The following is a 21,822-nucleotide window of genomic DNA, read 5'->3' as shown; positions in this document are numbered from 1 at the left end:
CTCTATCAAGGGTGTTACTATGTAGCTTGAAAAGGGCAAAGTTAAAGCACGTGAGCCAACTTCTCTCAGCGTCGGTAGCACTTGAATGCATGACTTCATGTAGCGCAAAAAACGCTACACAAAGTCATGGATTACCGCTACCAACTAGCCCAAACCCTAACTAACTCTGCTGAGTAGTTGAATTGCAAGGGAGCAGGTGCAGCTATGCATGTTTTTGAAAGGAGTCGACGCTTTCCGAACTGGTTTGGGAAGAGGAGGTGCAGCATAGAGGGCAAAAAAAGGTGATGCGGAAATTTTCAAGATTTGGATTGCACGTTCTTCCTGTGAGAAAACTTTTCTTGTGACGTCATGTGTGTGAACCCCGTAGTACGCCTCTTCAGCTTTAGTTCACACACAGCAAAACTACGAAAACCAAGCAATCACCGTTAGGAACATCGCAGTGTCCAATCACCATTAGTAACACCCGCACCTATCATCTACACCTCAATTTGCAGTCCCTCAAATGTGAGGGTCTATACTGTAAACAGCTTCTAGCCCCTCCTTTTAGGCCAACATTTAAATATGAAATTGATGACGGGAGGTTTTTGACAGCGGCTGTTTTAAGAGTCTGTTAGCTACAAAGCAGCTGAAAGGCTTCATAGGCACAATTAAGCACACGTTCATTGTATGCCTGTTTCATGTTAGTTCCCAGAATTCAAAATTTCAAATTTTGGGGTGTAATGCGCCCAGTCTACGAGGCGGGCCGTAGTGGAGTGCTCCGGATTAATTTTGACCACTTTAATGTGCGCTGAAATCATGACACACATGTGTCTTCGCTTTTTGCGTCCACCTAAAAAGCAGCCACCATGGCCAGGGATTAAACCCCGTATCCTTGGGCTCACCATGGCCACACTCAGTAGTTCCCAGAAATCTGCTCCCTGCACTTGGAGCACCGAATGGTTTGCGAAGCACCAACACTGTAGGTGTTGTTGCTGTTATTGGCGATTGGATGGTGTTCACGTTACAGCCATTGTGAATTCTGTCTGCTGCATGCTACGGGGAAAGGGATATACACTAAAACCACCAGGGAAGTCGAGTGTGCAACGTATTTCGGAAGTTTGCAGCTAGGCATGTTAGTACCCTGTTTTGCAATGTAGCGGTGAGACCGCTTGACGAGATTAATGCACGAATTGAGACTTACCGTATTTTCACGCGTATAACCCACCCCACCACTTTCCGTCGACTAAAAAAATATATATCCCTGCGTATTACCCGCATATTTTATACATAAAAGGACGGACCAAGGCTACTAACTCAAGTAACATTACACATCTGTTTATGCAAAAGAACTTACCTAGCTGACCATGCAACTGGATGACTCGTCGCATACATTTTTTTAGTTAATACATTGTTGAGCTGTGTGTGCAAAATAAGCACTGTCAATGGGATAACAGTGGCTTAGTCGCTGTTAGTGCTGTAGGGGCATCACGACCCAATGTGCATTGCGGTTAAGCTGCACCTCGCATATAGTAATCCGCACCTCTACTTCACCCCTGAAATTTTTCCATTTTTGGTGCGGGTTATACACGCGAAAATACGGTAGGCATGGACCCCTTGGCTGGTTAGTTGTTGCTTTTGAATTGGCTGTTGGCTTGAACCGTTCCGTATCTTTGCGGTGAAATTTGCTTATATACAGGTTGCAGTGCACAAATGCGTAAGAAAAGTGCAAGTTTAAATGACTAGCTCATTTTGCTGTGTCGAATTTTACAGCTCAATAAACTTTGAGGTTTGAAATGGGCATTCAAAGTAGTTCCTTGCCGCTGGTGCCACTAAGGTTTAAGGAGCTGTAAAATTAGTTCCAATCAATGAAAAAAAAACTGCTTCCTATAGTGCATTCACCAGGGCTCACAGTATTGGAAAATACAAAGGTTACAGTTTTATGGTCAACACTGTTTAGTCTATTGTTCCTCCAAAAATGACTAATTATCTCTAATTATCTTGGGAACTGATTGCCTGACTCAAGAAATAATGGCATATTTTAAATCAGTGAGGGAAAAGCAGCATGACTGACAAGTTTCACCGGGGTTTGCTTGAAAATTAACAGAAGTTGTTTTAATACCCACGTTTAAGGGGTAAGGGAGACTGAAATTCATCAAAATTTAACAAAGTTTTCATCTTCAAGTATGAATTCTCCAGGATGTTGGGTCTCAGCTATTCTATAACTCTCCTTGCGAATACCTGTGCCCAGGAGGAGGTCATGAGCTTTTAAAGGAACGGACTTGTGTTGTGGGTGGCTGATTTCGTCTTTTGGAAGGAGACCAAGTAAGGGGGGAACCCGTTTCTAACGGTGTCCTTTTGACCTCTCCGGAAAAGAACGAAACCAGAACAAAGCTCCTGCTGTAAGTGAGAGGGAAAATAGCTGCTTGGTGAGGGAGCCTTTCCACGCATTTGATAAATTGGGCAGTCCACGGCACCCCACCCCCATTCTCAACTTTTTTTTTTCTTCTCTTCTCTGTTCACAACTGTATCGAGGTCGACATGACCAAGACTCTAGTGCTCATCGATAGATAACACAAGCAGTCTTTATTTCTGTTGGAGACTTTGTTATTCAAAAAGAAGGAGCTGTGACAGAAGCCATGGCCTGTATTCGATTCTCAAAGAACAGCAAATTCAGTTCAGCAGTCAGTTATATTATGGTTCTGTGAACCTGGATACGCCACAGAATTAAAATTTTTTAAGCAAATAAGAAAGCCAGAATAGCAAAACTCTTTTGAATATCTAAGCCTCGACATAATTTCATCCCCACAAGCAGAAAGTACAGTTGAAACCAGATTTTTTGCCTTTCCCAACGTGTGAAACGAATTCTGATTCTCTGTTGCCCGTACGATCTTTTTGAACTGAATCTTTTGAACAAAACACCATCTAACCAGAATTTACGAAAGTTCATCAATGGAAATAGAAAAATAGCCTCTGCTGTGAAACTGTCTCGTTTCGTTGAGACAGAGAACACGCTAAAAAAGGTACAAACATTTAACCATATAGCACCGACGGCGCAACAACTGAAATGTGCCAGTTTGTGAGGGGGCTGCCACTCCTATCACTAGCGAGTGTCAAAGGAGTTTGTAATGGATTGTTTATCAGTTGTACGTGAGGTAAAAAAAAATGAATTTATCACTGAGATATCATTCTTGTGTGTGTGTGCTTTCTTTTGTACAGTATGAAAGTTCTGAATTTCATGTTGACTTCGTGAAATCAGGGTTCAACTGTACTTCATTTGTGCTCAAAAATATTCAGTTTGCTTTCTTTTTTTGTTTTGTTTTGTTTTGGTAAGCAACATGTTGGCCTGGGTGATATGAGCAAGGCTCTTTCAATCTTTGATTGTTGGGGAAGTGCGTGGTAGGTGGTAGCTTCTGAAGGTAACTAAAGGGAATGTTCTGCTGCTTTTTATTTTGAAGCCAGATGAAAGAGTGATAGTGCAAGAATGACCCCGCCTTCTGTCTAGGTTACCTCGTTTTCGGGTTTTGTTTACTTTTTTTTTTCCGAATTCGAAGGTAAGAACTGGGTGACACTCTAGAACTTGCTATCCAGAGCGACAGCTGGTTTTTTATTGAAATCCTTCAAAAGTCCAGTTTTGGTTTCATAAACAAAAACATACGGGCAATGCTGCCCCCCTACCCCCGCCTTCAAATTATCTTCAAAAATGCACATTCGAAACTTCACTCGGGGCATGTTTTCATAGCCTGCCGTTAAAGCGGAGAAGTGTTTTGATGCCCAAATAAGTCATTTTATGATCCTTATTTGAATTGCTTGAGCTTTGTGCACTTGGAGCAGTTTCGCTTTGTGACGAGAATTTCTTTGGAAAAATCCACTGTTACGTAAGAAATTTTCAAAAGGACTTGAGTAAGCCCGGTCGACTTCAACCCAATTGTTATATGTGTCTTTAGAAGGGGAGAGGGGGTGTCAGGCAATGTGGCACTTTAGTGGGAAACAAAGTACTTTATCTGGCAGCTGTTACTAGACGTCTCTGTTAACACACAGCTGTCGACCCACCCTACCTGCACCTGTGTTCTACTTACAGTGCTCACATGTGTGCATTCAGTACCGAATGAAATGGAAATGAGAAAAAAAAAATGTTCTCCTAATATTTTCGGAGGAATCGGCGAGGCCAAAAAAAAATGTAGTCACCAAAGCGTGTGTAGGCGTGACATATATGACGTGCATTTTTCAAGAATGATAACTTAAAAAAGAAAAAAAAGCTGTAAAGCAATATTAAGAATGCCCTTCTTTCTTTTCTTATTTTTTTTTTGGCGGTGTGAAGACATTGCGTGCATGCTTCACTGCATTACAAACATTTGTGAATTAAACTTTTGTTTAGTGTCAGCTTTAAGAAACATGCTTAATAGCGGAATCTAGAACACTTTACAGAAACTAAATCCTGTTTAAATTTGGGATGTACACCCTAACTGCATTACCGTTCTGGTGTGCATCACTCAATCGGAGGACAGGAGTGTAATTCATATATGAAACGTTCGCTAATGTAAAAGTTTCGTAGGCTCAAATGCGAAATGCATTCTGGCTCTTGCTTGGTTTGGGTAAACGGAATGCACATTGTATTACCCTTTGCAGTCAGAAACCTTTATCCAGTTTCCGGCTGTGCTGGTCTGAAACTACTTTTCCAGTTTCTGGTGCCACGAATAAAAACGCAAACTGTGCAACAAAACTCCCACAGTAAATATTTTTTCTCTTTTTTTTTTTTTTCTCTACCGCCGTCATGGTCTTCGTCACTCATTTCTGTCGAATCACTGCCATCACTACCTGATAATGGCGCGTAATTCTCTTCCTCACTATAAAGTCATCATCGCTTTCACTAAATGCACAGCGTAAAATGCACTTGGTGAAAAAGCAGCCATGCTGCTCTTGCGAACAGTGCGCAACTGAGAACGCTGTCGGATCCGGAAGGCCCGTGCTAAACATTGTGCTGCACCCTAGTGCAAAAAGAAGTGAAGTTCTACAAAGTTCACTTATCCCTCAAGAGACGGCGAATCAGGTTTGCAAAGAATGCGCGCGCATCGCAGTGAGAAAAACCGAGAAATTTAACACCAAACACCCTTGTCGGGCAGTGCCCAACAGCGGGCTGTTACGGTTGCGTTGCATTGTCGTGATGGACCACAAAGGGTTAGCATAAGGGACTCAAACCTTTTGCCGCCATCAAGCATTAAGTAGCTCGTCATTTGACATGTCTGACCTTGGCTTTATTTCCTCTTTTGAAACCAAGGTAGAGTTTCACCTCCTACTTTTGGAATCTTTGGAAACAAAGAAAGGTGCCTGTAGATTATATATTTTCTAGCGGCCTCTAAACATAAGTACAGCCGAACCTCGCTACAACATCGAAGCTGATGGGACGTGAAAAATTTTTTAAAGTGGAAATTTTGTTGTGGTGAGGTCTGTTCCAAAACATCCTCAACGCAAAGAAGAGAAAAACTGCACATTATGCACACGGTTGACCGTGCACTGCAACCTTTCAATTTTCATACCAAAAGGAGTGTTCCGCAATTACGTCCTCTTTGTTCCGATAACATACTGTGGTTATTAAACTTTTTTTTTTACCTGCTCCCCTTAAGCTCTCATTAAGCGCTTGCTTTTGCAAGAACCAGCGCCTGTTTTCTTATCCTCTTCGATGCCACACAACGGCATCTCACCTTGGAAAGGCAAGTGCGGTCATGATAAAGATAGGATGGTGCAGACTCAAAGGCTGAACAGTAAAACTTCACACTTCATTTTCGGTTTTGACGACAAGCGGGCTAAAATACCAGGAGAGAAATAGCAGCGACGACGGCTCACAATGCGTGCTTCACGGCACAGCGCGAATTGCAGTGAAGCTGCATTGCGGGATCTAAAGTTGGTACAAATTTGGCTGCGACTCCAGCTTCGCGTAGCAGATTTGTGCCTTGCCAGAAGGCGGCCACCAAGCAATGACTCCTACCCATCAGTTCGTTTACGAGTGGAGCAGTGGGTGAATTTTTTGCGGCAAAACGAAGTAGTGTGGATGTACGCAGGATTACAGATGGCTAGCGTGATGCCAGCCGTGTGTGTGTATTAACCGTAAAATAGATTTTCGAGCCCAGTTCAACTGAGGGAGAATTTCGTTCAAGTGCAAACGAGCCCGTAAGATACATCGTCGTGGCGAGAAAATTGTTGCATTGATTTCAGTGGCTAGTTGGTGGGGGATTCCAAATAATACTTTGGTAACCAAAGCGAAAATTTTGCTGAAGCAGTGCTCATTGTAGCGGGGCTCGACTGTACCCAGAAACTTTGCATGCACCTATCATTTAACCTATCATTTAGCAGTGGACAGAGTAGAACCGAGGGCCTGAAAATTAATATGTATGCAGAAAACCAAAGTAATGATCAGTAACCTCAGGACAGCACAGCGGTTTGAGATAGGTGGCGAGGCAGTGGAAGTGGTAAGCGAATATATCTACCTAGGCCAAGTTGTGGTCCCGGATCCCACCCATGAGGCAGAGATAATTAGAAAGATAAGAGTGGGGTGGAGTGCATTCGGCAGGCATTCTCAGATAATGAATGGCAGCGTATACCATTGGCGCTGAAAAAGAAAGTGTATGACAGCTGCCTTTACCGGTACTCACCTACGGGGCAGAAATGTGGGGGCTCACTAAGAGGGTTCAACATAAATTGAGAATGACTCAGTGGGCAATGGAGCGGAAGATTATAGGTTTATATTAAGGGACAAGGAGAGAGCGGAGTGGGTCAGGGAACAAACGCGTGTTTAGGGCATATTGGTAGAAATTAAGAAGAAATAGACGTGGGCAGGGCATGTTATGCGAAGGCAAGATAACCATTGGTCATTAGGGGTAACTGAGTGGATCCCTAGAGAAGGCAAGCGTGGCAGGGGGCAGCAGAAAGTTAGATGGGCAGATGAAATCAAGAAGTTTGCAGGGATAAATTGATCGCAGTTAGCGCAGGACCGGGATAATTGGAGATCAATGGGAGAGGCCTGTGCCCTGCAGTGGGGGTAGATAGTCTGGTGGTGGTGATGATGATGATGATCATTTAACCCTCTGTGTTCTATGTGGTGGTGGGGGGGGGGGCTTTTAATGTAGCCGTGGGGACATAAATCACAAGCTGGCCTATATTATCAGCTAGTTATTATGCCCATTGGTGACCTGCTAAGTGGTATTGAACACCTTGTGGATGTCCATTCCATGTAACTTCCCTGATATCCAATGTGCAGAGGATATTCGTGAACGCCCATGTGATGTCCACAGGATATTCAGGCGATGTCCCTATTGCCTCGGAATAGACATCCACAAATACTTTCGTCTGGATATCCACAGGATGTCCTTAAAATTCATGTAAACTTTCTGTGGACATTTCACAGATATCCGGACGACATCATATAATGTCCATTTGATGCCATGTTGAGGCATTCTCAGGACCTTATACTATTATTATATAACTATTTATATAATATTATTAGTGACATGAAACCATCCCCAATTTTTATTGCAAAGAAAAATGGTATTTATTTCAAAATCATTTCAATATCCACCAGAGGAACCTTGCTGAAAGTTCAAGACCTAGAAAACATTAAAAAAATAAAAACAGCACCAGTTAAACGCTTGTTAAATAGCTATTATTGAAACAGCTGCTTACACCATTCTGCCTATTGAAAGAGTGACAGGTTAAAAGAAAATTGCAATCAACCGGGCGGGTCAAATACTTTACATACAAATTCACCATCAACAGGCGTGCATATATGAATCGTTTCTTAACTGTGCAGCTAAAATGAGACAAGAGAAAAAACACAGCGAAGATTTCGGCTTTTGAATAAAAACAGTGCCAAATAAACAATGTGATTCAACTTGAAGCCGTGAAAACTTAAGCAAAGAATAAATTTTAAGTGTAATAAACCCACAAAAGATTTTAAATAAAAGTCACCATGAAGTTAAACAGAACACCAGAGAAAATAGGAGCTGCCAGAATACCTAAGAAACAGCCCCGAAAAGCAAAGGCAAATTTAGTCTACTATATTGCATGCTAACATATTACGCAAAAGAAGGCACGTGCTTGGATTCATGTTCACGTGTTCTGTAAATTTGCTTCTGAGAAGTTGGGCCACCAGTTGAAATCTTGTGTTTGATCCAGAAAGCTTAAGTGTTTCTTCAGCAGAAAGAACGGCAGCAAAATTCGCAGCAGCGGCGGCAGAATATACATTTGAAGAAAGGGAAAAGGAACGAAATGCTATAATTACCTTCTTGGAATGGCAGAACCTGGAGAAAACGCTAGTTGTCCTGCAAGAAAATGTCGTATATATCTTGGTTAGCTTCAGCTTATTGGTGACATTATGATAGTTTCTCACCTGCTACTTGAGACGTTGATCAAGGGGCTGGAATGAAGTTTTTGTGATGTATTCACTGGCAGTCTCAGAAGGAAAACTGGAAGAAAATACCAAGCAGTAATTTGGAGTCGCGAGTAGCATCACAATCGCAAAGAAGAAATACCTTGAACAGAGATTGAAGTATACGGCCGGGTCCTTGAAGTGAAGCCGATCGGTGATCTGAGAACCATGTGGTGCAGCCGAAGACAGGAACCGAACACCAACCGTCGATTTCCCGTTTCTTGAGACGCGAAGTCCTTCGAGCAGTTCAGTACGAGAGCGAGTGAGCGACCGAAAAGCGCGGGAACCACGGGAACCCACTGCCCAGCTCTCCCCGTCGGAGAGGGCGAGGATGGTTTCCTCCGGTCCTCCTCCTCCGCCGCCGCCGCCGCTTTTGTCAGAGGATACGCCAAGCAAGTACGGAGAAGTTGCGCTGGGGGGGAGGGGGGCGGAGGGGGGGGGGGGGAGGGGCGAATGCATGGCACTTGCTTCGCGCCCTCTCCGAGACCCCGGCATACTCCTCTCCCACTCCATAGCAAGTGGAAAAAACGCGGCCGTGCTTTCTCGCGCAAACCCTGCCGCAGCCCAAAACGAAGAATCTGACGCCCCGCGCGCGCCGGCTCCCTCCTTCCCCCCAAGCACGGCTTTTGAAGCTCCTTTCATGGCGGCCCAGCTCGTGTGGGCCATTCAAAATGCAAAAAATGAAAAGTGCGCCCGGGGCTGACGGCATCACATACCAGGCTATCAGACACGTAGCGGAGAGGCAGCGCTCGCGCCATTTTGACTTTGCAACTTCCACTGGTCTTTCGGCACCCTCCCTGCCCAATTTGGCCTCCAACTTGTCTCTCCCATCCTAAAAAAGAACAAATCTCCCAAACTTTTCTCCTCTTATCGTCGTATTTCACTCACGAGCGCTGCCTCCAAAATTAATCCATGGCGCTCGCACGCCTCGAATTACCAGTATGCGCGAATCTGCAACTTGAACCCTGAGCAGCAGACGGGTTTTTGCCGCCAGCGCAGTGCCATGGATTCAATTGCTGACCTTGTCTCTGCACTAGAAAACGCGAAGGCTACCAAAAACCGTGGCCTTTGTCGTCCTTTTGGACATTCGCAAAGCCTTCGACTGCTTACCCCACGAGGCTATTCACGATGCAGTAAAATGCTGCAAAATTATGCTGCCGTAACCCTCACCTCCCCCAACGTTACAAGACTGGACGAGGCCCGCCACTCCATCGCGCAAGAACTAAACAAACAACACTCAGACGCGTGGGTTGCATCATGCAATGCACCTGCTCGCATCCAAAGCACCAAATATTTGGGTGACAAGAGTCCTGCCTACTCAGCGGGCTCCATACTGGCTCCGTACCAGTGCTCGTAGAAAAGGAGAAATGAAAAATGAGAAAAAATCAACAGCCCCACTTGTTCTTCATCCACATAAATCAAGCAGCCTAAAATATAGTATTCAATTCCCGAATCAAACAGAACGGCAACAAGATTTCGCTCAGATTCCAAATCAAATAACTACCCGCTCTTCATTTAATATATAAGTTAGAAACAGGCCAGAAAATATCTTGAAGCTTAAGGAAAGACGGGGATGAGGGGTGATTTGAACTAAGACACACTTTGTGTGGCTTGGGCCCCATATGTGCACTGCGTTATGAATGCGAATTGTCAGTTTAAGGAAAAATGTAAATTTGTGCACATCCTAGCAATATCGCGTAATGATGTTATAATAACACACCTGCAGTGATATCGCATGGATGTCCGCAAGCAGATGATCTTGGGTGAAACATTGTATGGACATCACATGAATGTCCTGAAATGACATTGGATATTGTGACCATTTGTGGATATCCTATGGACTTTCGTGGTTTGCTGGGAAATTAATCCCGTACGCTCCAGTGTATTACGCTTGGTGTCGAAAGTGCGCACTGGTTCCTTCTATGCAGTGTGCTGTTGCTGTTAAAAAAAATTACAACTGGGGCAGTGTCACAGAACGGCAATGGGAGGGAACAATGGGGGACTGTTCTGCTCAGCTCCACAGCAAAGCCGTAACTCATAGCGGTCCGGAAGGCCGAAGTCTCTCTCTGTCTCCGGGGCAGTGTCTCGCAGTGGGGATGCCGTGACTGCTGCGGCCATTGCATCGTTAACCCGGCTGGTTGCATTGCTTGATGATTCCAGGTGGGTCACTTGGTGGTGGGACAGAACGGTGTGCTGTCCACGCCAGCCGTGTCGTGCATCATCCGAAAGCGCAAAGCACTGGGCGGGATCGTGCTCACCGCCAGCCACAACCCCGGTGGCATCGACGCCGACTTCGGCATCAAATTCAACACTGCCAATGGAGGTACCACCTTGCCTACTTTTGCTACTGCGTGCTTTAAAGCGAAGCTTTCGTCGTCTCACTGGTGGCGGCGTTACCTAAAACGCACTGCAAGAAAGCCAACCTTACACAATGGGAAGGCACATTATGTTGATGATGATGATGAAAGTAGGAAAGCACACTTGCCGTGGTCGGAATCGAACCTGGTCCCCCATAGAGTTTCGTACTAGTATATACTAGAGGGAAATGTGGCGCCACTGTCTAGGGGAGCCGCGCTTTGGCGAGCGTTCCGTCATGTACCGGGCAGGCCTGTTCCACTTGTCCTTGACATGGCTCATGAACAGACTGAAAAGTTGGCTCTGGCTGCAAAAAAGCAATGATATTACTGCAGAAGGTTCGTCAAATTTGTTTGGTTATTATAAAATTGAACCCCCAAAAAAGATTAATTTGTGTCTGGTTATGTAGAAGCCTCACGCACAATGACCGAGAAAAAATGTTACCCTTTTTTTATTCTTTTTGGCTTCGAGGCAAAAAAGAAGCCATATGGCTAGCTAAGCCAAGTAGGCAAGGAATGTCACTAGCAGCAATGGCGATGCCCACAGTGGCCCGCTACTGCTGCGACAGATTGCCCTCTAGTACTATATATATTAGTCTGAAACTCTATGGAGTCCCCCTCACGTCATGAAACCAATGTCCTTGCACTTCGGCTGAGTTGAAGTGTACTTTGGCTCTGGATTCGGTCTAACAACGACGATGGGTGGCAACGGTGGTCTTAGCTTTCTCGTGAGGGATTCATTTGCTGTCGTCTGAGTTTGGGCTTTGACTTGCAGGCAGTTTGCACTTGGATCATTCACGCTTGGACCTTGATTGCAGCGGCTTTGGCTTTGGCACTTCGCCATTTGATTTTCACAGGCAAGGAAGCTTCGCGTTTCAACCGTCGTCATCGTTAGATGGAGGAGATTTGATCTTTTTAGTGACGTAGGAGTTTGGGATGGGTGATCCAACCACAGTGCGGACGAACATGCACAAGAACAAGACAGGGGACACAATGCGGCTCTAATAATGTCTAATAAGCTCTTTCACTAGGTTGCTCGTATTTATTTGGCGATGATATCAAGTGTCACTTGGCATTCAGCCCTAGGTTGTGAGAGTGAAGCAGCCCAGGCACTGTTTTAGTGGCACCTTCTGCCTTGTTTTCCCTATTTTCATGGCATATTATTATTTAACACACTGAACCATTCTTGTGCACTTCACATCACTACAGCCACAGTCGCGGGCTCTACACCAATGATCTCGTTGTTTAAAACTGTTCCCTGAAAAACTGGGCCGTGGAACATGCACTGGGGCTGCTCACACGACCACTAACTTCCAAACATGACCACATACATTTATTAAGCAAAACAGGCAGCATTGTTTGTGAATTCCATCGTTAGTCCTTGTCAGGTTCGGATTGAAATTCCGTTACTACATATACTTCCCAAGTTCCCAAATGTCTAATCAGGTCCTCTCGCAGTACTAGTGGGTTTGTTCACATAAACATGCTTCAACTAGCGCTCACCAGTCAACCAGAGTCCTACATGTCTGATGAAACAGCACTGCTTGTGTGCTCTATAAATGAACCCACATGAGCTGCTGATGTTGTTACACTGTCACGTCACGGTTCCTGCACCCAAAAGGTTCTAGAATAGTGGAAGGATGCGATGATCCCGAGGCCTTTCTGGCCGTCAGTCACTGACTGTACACTGAGGGTGTCTGTGTGTGTTCGACAGAAGGTGAATGACCAACTAGCACGTGGTGTAGATGTCACCGCCTGACAGTTTCATCTCCTGACGAATGTGTCGCGTCCATCATCCAGATGCGAGGTGTTAAAGGGGCCATGGAGTCAAAATACAAGTCTGGTTGATTGAAAAGGCTGTTCTGTCCTGATGATAGACACACTAATAGCCACTTTCCGGCTACTTCCCTATGACGTCACCGCATCTTGTTTGCGCGATTTGCGGCCGCCAACAGAAGCCACTGCCAAGTTACACGAACGGGGCGATTGAAGTAGGGTGGCCTGTAGTTCTGCTTGACTGCATCACTTGAATGCTAACGTGCAGTTAACGCTCTGATAACTATGATTTTAACACTGGCCCACATTACGTCGCTCCTGCTCATGTTACGTCACTGTATCATGGAATTTAAAAGTTTTTCAGCATTTTTTGCATTTTTTTTTTTCTTTTTGCTAAGAAAACGTCTTTCGTGGCTGGCGGGAGCTGAGGAAGTTATGAAAGGCCAGCTCTCTCTCAAATTGAACCAAGTTGTATTTTCGAAATCAAATCAAATCATTATTGTTGTTTTCTTTTCAACGGGAAAGGGAAGAAAAGGGAAAAAGCTGCACATTTGCCGCCTGACGAAGCCAAAACCCCCGATTTTATTTGGTTTGGTACGATTTTCAAATAGCATAATTTCAGGTCTATAAGTCGCACTTCTGTATAAGTCACAACCCCCTCAAAACCGCAGTCTTTCTGGGAAAAACACGTATATAAGTCGCACTGGTGTATAGGGCACACCGCTGTATAGGACGCACCGGTGTACAAAATGCACTTGCTAATCATAAACTCATGGAGGATCAGTTCGTTAGAAAAGTGCAGCGAAAGTACATGGTTGGGGTGGCCACCTCCTCGGAACGCATCCCTCAGTAAGCAGTGCTAGACACGTGCATCTACCGTCCAAAGTCTAGACAGAACTGACTTCTCAAAAATGGTTTATTGATACACACTGATGGCATGTACTTACACAGACGGTGTTTAGGCAAAGCCATCGAAGCCGTCTTCCTCCGACTCGCAAACAAATTCCTTCATTCAGACCATAGAGCTGTGTCTCTTAATGTGCACTGACATCACGCAGCAAACAGGCGCCTTTTCGAGCGCGGACCATGTGCGGCCGCCACGTACCGAATTTTTTCCATAAGTAAGTCGCACCGGTGGATAGCATGCACCAACGAAAATTTCAGAAAAAAAGCACGACTTATACACCGGAAAATATGGTATACAATCCTAGTACACATTATCTGGTGTACACAGTGATTTATACAAACAAGCATTTACCAGCCTGGAAAAAAATGCGAGTTACTACAGCATATAAAATGAGCAACAGCATAAATAACAGGTTCTCAAAAAAGTATGGGTAATACAGTATATATACATACACGTATACATGCACACATATGCATACACATACCTACCGTTCTATATGTTTTCATAGATATACACGCATATATACGCGCAAATACAAAATGGGATACAAGAGAAGGGTAAGTTGAGACATGTCAAGGAAACATTCCTACAGTGTTTTTGTGAGTGTAGAATGAGAATTTAACTTAATTTAGTTCTTTGCCTTTATGGCCTTTCTAGCAGCGAGGGAGAAGAGAGGTAGCTCTCTGTGTGTGGCGCGCATGCAGGCCCCGCCCCGGAGTCGGTGACCGCCGCCATCCACACCGTGACCACATGCATCAACGAGTACCGCATCTGCCCCGACCTGGAAGCCAACCTCACCCAGCTGTGCTCGCAGACGTTCAACGTCGACGGCCACACGTTCACCGTCGAGATCATAGACTCGGTCGCCGACTATGTCGAGCTCATGAAGCAGGTCGGTGACAGCCTATCTCCCCAGCCGTTTCGACGTAAGCCAACGCTACCTGTAAAACACTGCCTGTCGCGCCAGCTGATAATGGTGGAACAAGGCCTTTCCTCTTGCTTTTCCTGTCCTTCCCCTCTTGTTAGCCTTTCTGCTTGCTGCTGGCCCGAGCACTGCCTGCCAGCCAGCGCCGCTTCACGTAAACTATAAGAAACGATTTACTGCAGGAGTCGCCAACCTGCAGCCCGTGGGACACTACCGTATTTTCACGCGTATAACCTGCCCCTGCATATAATCCGCACCCTCACTTTCGGCCCACCGGAAAAGAAAAAAAAAATCCTCGCGTATTGCCCGCCCATTTGGTACACGAAAGGCTGCAACAAAGCTACTGTTCAAGCAAAGCATCACATGCTATGTAGACAGAAAAATCATATATTTAGCAAGTAGAATACACTGACTGCAAGGCGAAAGTCACAGTTCATTCATTGTCACAGCTCTCGCTGGAGCTATCACTTGAGCCGCAGTCCTCACTGTTGTACACAAAATCATCTTCACGGCACAACGCGCATTGCCATGAAGCTGTGCTAAAGAAAATACCCCGCGTATTATCCGCACCCCTACTTTGCCACTGAAATTTTCACATTTTCGGTGCGGGTTATATGCACGGAAATACGGCATTACGCGGCCCCCGGCACGACGTCAGAATTCGTCCCCCCTGCCCTTGTCACTTCCTATCTGATGGTTGACGTGACAGTTTCGACATCAAATGGTGTTAGACAGGAACAAAGAACGATCATCGCCTCCAGTCGGAATTGCTTGGAACTAATTTTACAGCTCATTAAAACTTGGTGGCACCAGTGGCAATTAACCATTTTGAGTGCCCATTTCAAACACCAAGGTTTAATGAGCTTTAAAATTAGTTACATGTGACGCATCAAAAAACTGCTTCAATCATTGCACTCACCAGGGTTCGTAGTGTTGGAAAATATGGATTACAGTTTTATGACGAACGCTGTTTTGTCTATTGTTTGACCAAAAATGGGTAATTATCTCTAATTACATTGAGAACTAATTGACCAACTCTAAAAATACTGGCATATTTGAAACCAGTGGGAAAAATGCAGCAGGACAGTTTACTTTAAAATTAAAAGAAGTTGTTTTAAGACCAGTGTCCTCCCTTAAGGTTTCCCATAGTTGGCATCTCTGAATTTCTAGTTACTTGTGCTACTTGAAATAAGACTACGTATGCAAGGTCCGTGAAACAGACTTGGACTGGACAATGCACCAGCTATAACTGGTTGATTTTTTTTTTTTTTCGTTTTTTGTTCATAGCTCTATACGGCTTTCGGTGTAGGCAGGAACATTAGAATTTAAATCAAATAATGACTGCACAAATAACTTGATTCATCCGAATAACATAATTCACGAATAATTCGAAGCTCAGTACTTCTCTCAATCCTCACTCCAAAAAAAGTGCAAAATACTGATGTCATTGAAACAAAGTTGGTAGAAGCCTACTAAATAAACTAAGCAGGTGGGAAGTCTGCCAGCACACGCCATTGCTGTCACTGTTTCAAACAGAGGTAATATTTCTAGTCGGCTTTTTTTAACTTGTAGCTCTGCAGAATTGGTACTGTTGACGTTTTGAATTTTTTTATCTTTTAAGGATTTTTCTGTTATGTTTAGAGTACAAAATCTTTGGGGGGGGGTTCGAAAAATAAGTCAGTCAGAAGGCAGTGCTCAGCTGTGTCTCCGCATGACTAGTCTTTCGTGCCGTTTCTTTTTGCTCTGCTGGAATTTGTTTCAAGATGTCTCGACTTTTTTTTAATTGTTTGTTTTTTGGCCAACTCGAGCAACTTCCCCACCACATTGGCGAACATGATCGCGCAGCAGGCATTTACCTACAAAAAGATCAAAGCCCTTCCGTAAGAGAAGGATGGCTAAAACGCAAAGCCTTCCTTCTCCCATGCAATATGAGTGAAACTTCAAAGTCCGAAATCCAAACTGCTTCGACGGTGTCCGAATAGTGCAATCTGGTGGATGCCAGCTTCATAACGTCTGGGACCCAGGTTTGAGTCCGACCATGGAAGCGTTTCTTTTCTTTTTTTTTCTTTTGATGCGCTTAATGTGCCGTTGTGGAAACCCATCATCATCATCATTTGCCTTCCCATTGCGTAAAGTTGGCTTTCCTGCAGTGTGATTTCGTGTAAAATCACCATTAGTGAGGCAAAGAAAGCTCCACTTAAAAAAAAATCGCCACTATATTTAGAAAAAGCACCATGGCACAGAAAGTAGCCAGTGCCTACCCCACATTACCAGTGTTAGCTAGCTAAAATGTAGCGTGGACATACGAGGGGTGTTCCACAATTTACCTATCTACCTAGGTAAGAAAGTGGACAGTCTTAGAAGCAACTTTATTTTGTACCTTACCAATAGCCCAGTGCACCTCGTCCACTTTTCTCCCCGTTATTTTAGCCCATTTGAGGAAGTTTCAGTTTCATCATCATCATCATCACCACCACCACCACCACCACCACCACCACCACCACCACCACCAGCCGATCTACACCCACTGCAGGGCAAGGCCTCTCCCATTAATCTCCAATTGCCCCGGTCCTGCGCTAAGTGCGACCAATTTATCCCCGCAAACTTCTTGACCTCATCTGCCCATCTAACCTTCTGCCGCCCCCCGCCACGCTTGCCTTCTCTACGAATCCACTCTGCTGCCCTTAATGACCAACGGTTATCTTGCCTTCGCGTTACACGCCCTGCCCGCGTCCATTTCTTCTTCTTAATTTCTACTAGTATGTCCTTAACACGCGTTTGTTCCCTGGCCCACTGACCCTGACTTGGAGGCCTCACTAAGAGGGTTCAACTTAAATTGGGGACGACTCAGCGCACAATGGGACGGAAGATGATAGGTGTAACATTTAGGGACAAGAAGAGAGCGGAGTGGGTCAGGGAACTTCAGTTTATTCCCCTTCAAACCAGGATGCCACAGGGAGACTTCTTCGGGACTCTAAATACAAAATATTTCGAGGGAGCCAAGTGAGAACCGTACTATGGATTATCAGGCTGCCGCATCCTACATTCCTGGATGGTGGCCTGTGAACTGAATCCTTGCTGTGCCTTTTCCCACCTCTTTTCTTTAACTAACTTGCACGGAGTGATGATTGATTGGTTGTGGGGTTTAACGCAACGTTGGGACGCTACGCAGACAATGAGGCGCGCTGTAGTGGAGGGCTCCGGGTTAATTTTGACCACCTGGGGATTTTTAATGTGCACCGAAATCTCGTACACACGGGCGTTTTTGCTTTTCGCCTCCATCAGAAAAACGGCCGCCGCAGCCGAGTATCGAACCCGCGACTTCGTGCTCAGCAGCGCAACGCCTTAGCCACTGAGCCACCGCGGCGGGCTGGAGCGATGATGGTGTTGGCATAGCCCTTTCCAGTTATGGATGAACTTGGGGAGTAGAAGTCATTCAACATCGCGGACGTCGATGGCAACGACCTTGCCCACAGACTTTTCAGTCCGGGGTGTTTTTGGAAGGGATGACTTGCGATTTCATTGCATCGAATCCACTTTAGACTCGGGACCTTTGTAGTTGATGCAACTCTTCGCTACGGCAGGTAAATGATGACAAGAATTCCGCTTTGCCCTTACAAAGCAGCTCCAAGTTGTCCTGACTGCACTGTTGGCCTTCTGATGAGGCGTCACCGTTCGGGCAACTGTTCTAGCGCTAATTTCGGGCATCCATAATTTTTTAAAGCAAAGCCTCACTGTCTCTGTGCCTCGCTGATGGCGATATTGCCCCAAAACGCACTGCAGGAAAGCCAACTTTCTCTGACGATGATGACCGTGGGTGAAGTGAGGGATGGTTGAAACACTTCCTCTGGTCGAAAGCCAACGTCTTCAAAGACCACAGTCAAAGTGTAAAATCCAAATCATTACGTGCAAAACGCACTGCAGGAAAGCCAACTTACACAATGAGTATTCTCAAAGGCACATCAGGCGCTTCAAGATAAAAAAGCTTCAAACCTGAATCGAACCTGGGTCCCTTATGCTATGAAGCCAACGTCTATCCGATTTTTCAATTCCAACACGTTCGAAGCAGTTTGGATTTTGCACTTCGACTTTGACTCAGGTTCCATGAGAGAAAGCATCACGTCTTAACCATCTTTCTCTTAAGAAAAATGCTTTCATTTCATACGTTACTTTTCGAGTTGAACTGGTCAAGATGCCAAACCCTCAGCTATCTGGGTAAGCTCAATGCTTTGCTCTGGCGGAATTATGTCCACATTTTTGCCAAAATTTCTGCGCAAGTTGCTTGTATACAGGCAGTTCGCTTTGAGGGCCATCTTCAGTAAACCTTCTACTTTGCTTGAACCGCCTGCTTCAATATATTTGCAGGGTAAAGGGGCTGACTCACCATAAATTGCATTCATGAATGGGCTTCAGCTTTTGCCCATCTTTTCATAAGGCAACATCTTCGAGCATTGCTTCAAATCTATCATTTTTTTCAACTCGCTTCGCACAACGGCGCTCCTGACTTCTCCCACCATTTCAAATGCTTGACGCACTCTAAGCTGTAACTGCAGATTGCTTCGACATGCTTTCCATTATCTTTCACACTTACGTAAATTACTCGAACGGCCCCTGAACTCGGTCGTGACCTTTATGCTGAACACAGATCACATCAGTCAGCTACTTGGGAGCCGTAGAAAAAAATGGGGGGGGTGAATACAAAAGCTGCCTTGGTCCCGCAAAAGAAAATAATTTCCTTTCATCTTATATTCTTTTTTTATTGTTGTTGGTGTTGAGATGTGCCGTGACATTTGTAGGGAAGGAATTAAAAGAAACACTGCATTTTTTTTTGACAACCTCTTGGTCAAACGTACAAATATAGAAATGTATTTAACTTGAATTTCTTTTGTGTGTGTGTGTGTGTGTGTGTGTGTGTGTGTGTGTGTGTGTGTGTGTGTGTGTGTGTGTGTGTGTGTGTGTGTGTGTGTGTGTGTTTAGTGAAATTTTAAGTAAAGAAATTTCTGTATTTGGCATTCGGTTCGATATTTGAATTTCTCTGCCACCACCCGAAACTTTTCAGTTTGAGCCTTGCTTGGTCAGTTGAATGGGTGCGAGGACCAGAAGGCAGCGATGCTGTGACGGGGACCTTACACCTGTGATGTTACACCATCATATTTCCCTTAGGCCTGGCTATTGTCCCAATCCTTCTGTAAAAAAATGGGTCTGGTATAACACTTGCAGCCCTAGTGAAGGTGATTCTGAAGCGCACGCACAGACAGGCCGGCCAGCACACCATCCATGGCGAGACCGGACGACTAAGCACTGGCAAAGCAGCCATTAAACCCTTGTCTAGTGACGCGACACCAGGTGTAAAGCGAAGGAGCGAGCGCGGCTTCGACACCAGATCTCCACCAGCCGGTCACGTGGTGTGACATGACACCCGCCGCACCTGTGCCGGCTCAAGGTCACTTTTGCTCCTGACACCAAAGATGTGGGCTCGATCCCGGCCGTGGTGGCTGCTTCTCAGAATGAATTGAAAATCGAAAATGCCTGTGCGTCGAGATTTATGCGCACATTAAAGGAGCCAGGCAGACAGAACACAAGTTTGGTTCATTCGAAATATTGCCTCATTAGAATCGTACTGACACCACTTTTAACGCACACTTCACTCGTATGAGTTACATAATTAGGAAGAAAGGGGATGCGACTCACTAGCTCTTTTCCCGCACTGGAACATATGACGTCATATGCACAGCCGTGCATTGGCTGAGGCCAGCAAAAGCAAATGCTAGTTAGGCAGGGCTTATAAGCTTGCAGAATGAGCTATCTTCGCTTAAATGTGATGCTTATTCATTTTATAGCAGTAAGAATGGTGGGGTAAATAATGAAGTATCAGTGTGTACTGCTGTTGGTACTACGCGCACTGTGCTTATTATAGTTGCACAGCAGTCCGCTGCTTAGGGGTTTTCTCGCACAACAAATGCTGACTGGCGTAAGCGATGTTGTCTTACGTGACCTTGTTTGTTGAGCAGACCCAATGCTTGTGAAACAATTACTTCCAACCACAACAAAAATAAGCCAGGTGCAAATACGGTCAGAAACAAAGCAAAGGCGGACAGTAGTCCGGCACACTATAGTGGCGCCATGTAGGAAGACTGATGATAAACAAGGCTTTGCAGTCTGCTGCAGAGCCTAACAGTGCATTCGTTTGAAGACAGACCTGTCCTTGTTATGTCATCACAGACGGCACGAAACACACAATTTGGTGGGAGAACCAAAATTTTAACTTAAATTGATTAATTTTTAAATGAATAAAGCATCATTTGCTGCCGGACAAGCGCTGGGGGCACTATAAAACCCGAGTTCTTTCAAATAAAACAAACTTTTATTTTGTCAGCATGGCCCCTTTAAAGGGACACTGAAGCGATTTGTAACATTGCGGAATTACGAGCGCAAAATGTAGTCCGGAGTCCCAAGGCCCTGTTTCAACCACTCTGAGCGTGTTTACGCGAATTTATTTAGTAGAAAAATCAATTCGAAAATGCTGTCCTCCTCTCTGCACACTCGCCCATTTTCTGTGGCGTTTTCGTGCGACGTTGGGAAGAGATGAGCTGGCAATTGGCTGCGCTACTGCACGGCTCCCCGGCCTTCAGACAGAGTCAGTCGGCCCAGCGTTTCGTCCGCCGGCCGCCACCGGGTCGTCGCAATTCGTTCGTTCAGTTGAAACGAAGCCACGACACGTTTGTGAATGGAACAATGTGCCTTTCTTTGCTTCATTAGTTTGTACACTGTATCTAGCTCCAAGTCAAGGTCGCTTCACACAAGCGCTGCACAAGCGCACATGCGACGCTTCGCTGACTGGTACGCCAGTAGGAAAATATAAGGCCTCTTGAAGGCAGGAGAAGAGTCAACGAAGTCAACATAAGTACTGAGGAAAGAAAATCAACTGATACTTTTACCGTGCAGTGTAAAACTAGGGTGCGGGAAGCACTTTCTTGCGCTGGGCGAACAAGAACAGTGGTCAGCGGCACGACTATGCATCTGCGAACGCTTTTCTGTCTAAGAAATGCAATTGCTAGACGTGAGATATTGTGGAAACTTGGGGGGACGCTTACTGCACGAGCGCAATACAACAAATAGTCACCTAAGCTGCTTGAAATGCTAAAACTAAATAAAAGTGTAAACGGGTTATACATTACAGTTAAACCTGGATGTAACGAAACTGTATGTAACGAATTCCTGGATTTAACGAAGTTTTTCAATTCCCCGTTTCCACCTTCATTGAAGCCCATGTGTTTGCGACCTCTATGTAACGAAGGAGTTGCCACGGTTGACCTGGATGTAACGAATGCGCTACGCTAATGAGTCAAGGTTTCTCGCCCTCTTTCTGAAAAATCGGCTGGCGAAATGCACCAATTTAGAGAATTTCGCCCGCACCGCAATCTCTCGTGCGTTTTCACGTGTGAGTGCGGCGTCGGTTACG

General features: G+C 45.2%; 1 protein-coding gene across 1 annotated transcript in view; it reads left to right on the top strand.

The window, feature by feature from the left end:
- The window catches only part of LOC144162285 (phosphoglucomutase-1-like), a 46,318-nt gene that overhangs the window by 1,727 nt on the left and 22,769 nt on the right, over positions 1-21,822 (top strand). The window contains exons 2-3 of the mRNA XM_077692763.1: positions 10,559-10,721; positions 14,140-14,327. Of these exons, the coding sequence (XP_077548889.1) occupies positions 10,559-10,721; positions 14,140-14,327 (351 nt within the window). The remainder of the gene's footprint in view (positions 1-10,558; positions 10,722-14,139; positions 14,328-21,822) is intronic.

Source organism: Haemaphysalis longicornis, unplaced genomic scaffold, assembly GCF_048455015.1.
Source record: "Haemaphysalis longicornis isolate Haplotype H1 unplaced genomic scaffold, Haemaphysalis longicornis Haplotype H1 scaffold_12, whole genome shotgun sequence".
Taxonomy (NCBI): Eukaryota; Metazoa; Arthropoda; class Arachnida; order Ixodida; family Ixodidae; genus Haemaphysalis; species Haemaphysalis longicornis.
The sequence above is the reverse complement of the archived record's forward strand: the minus strand, read 5'-3'. Positions and strand labels throughout refer to the sequence as shown.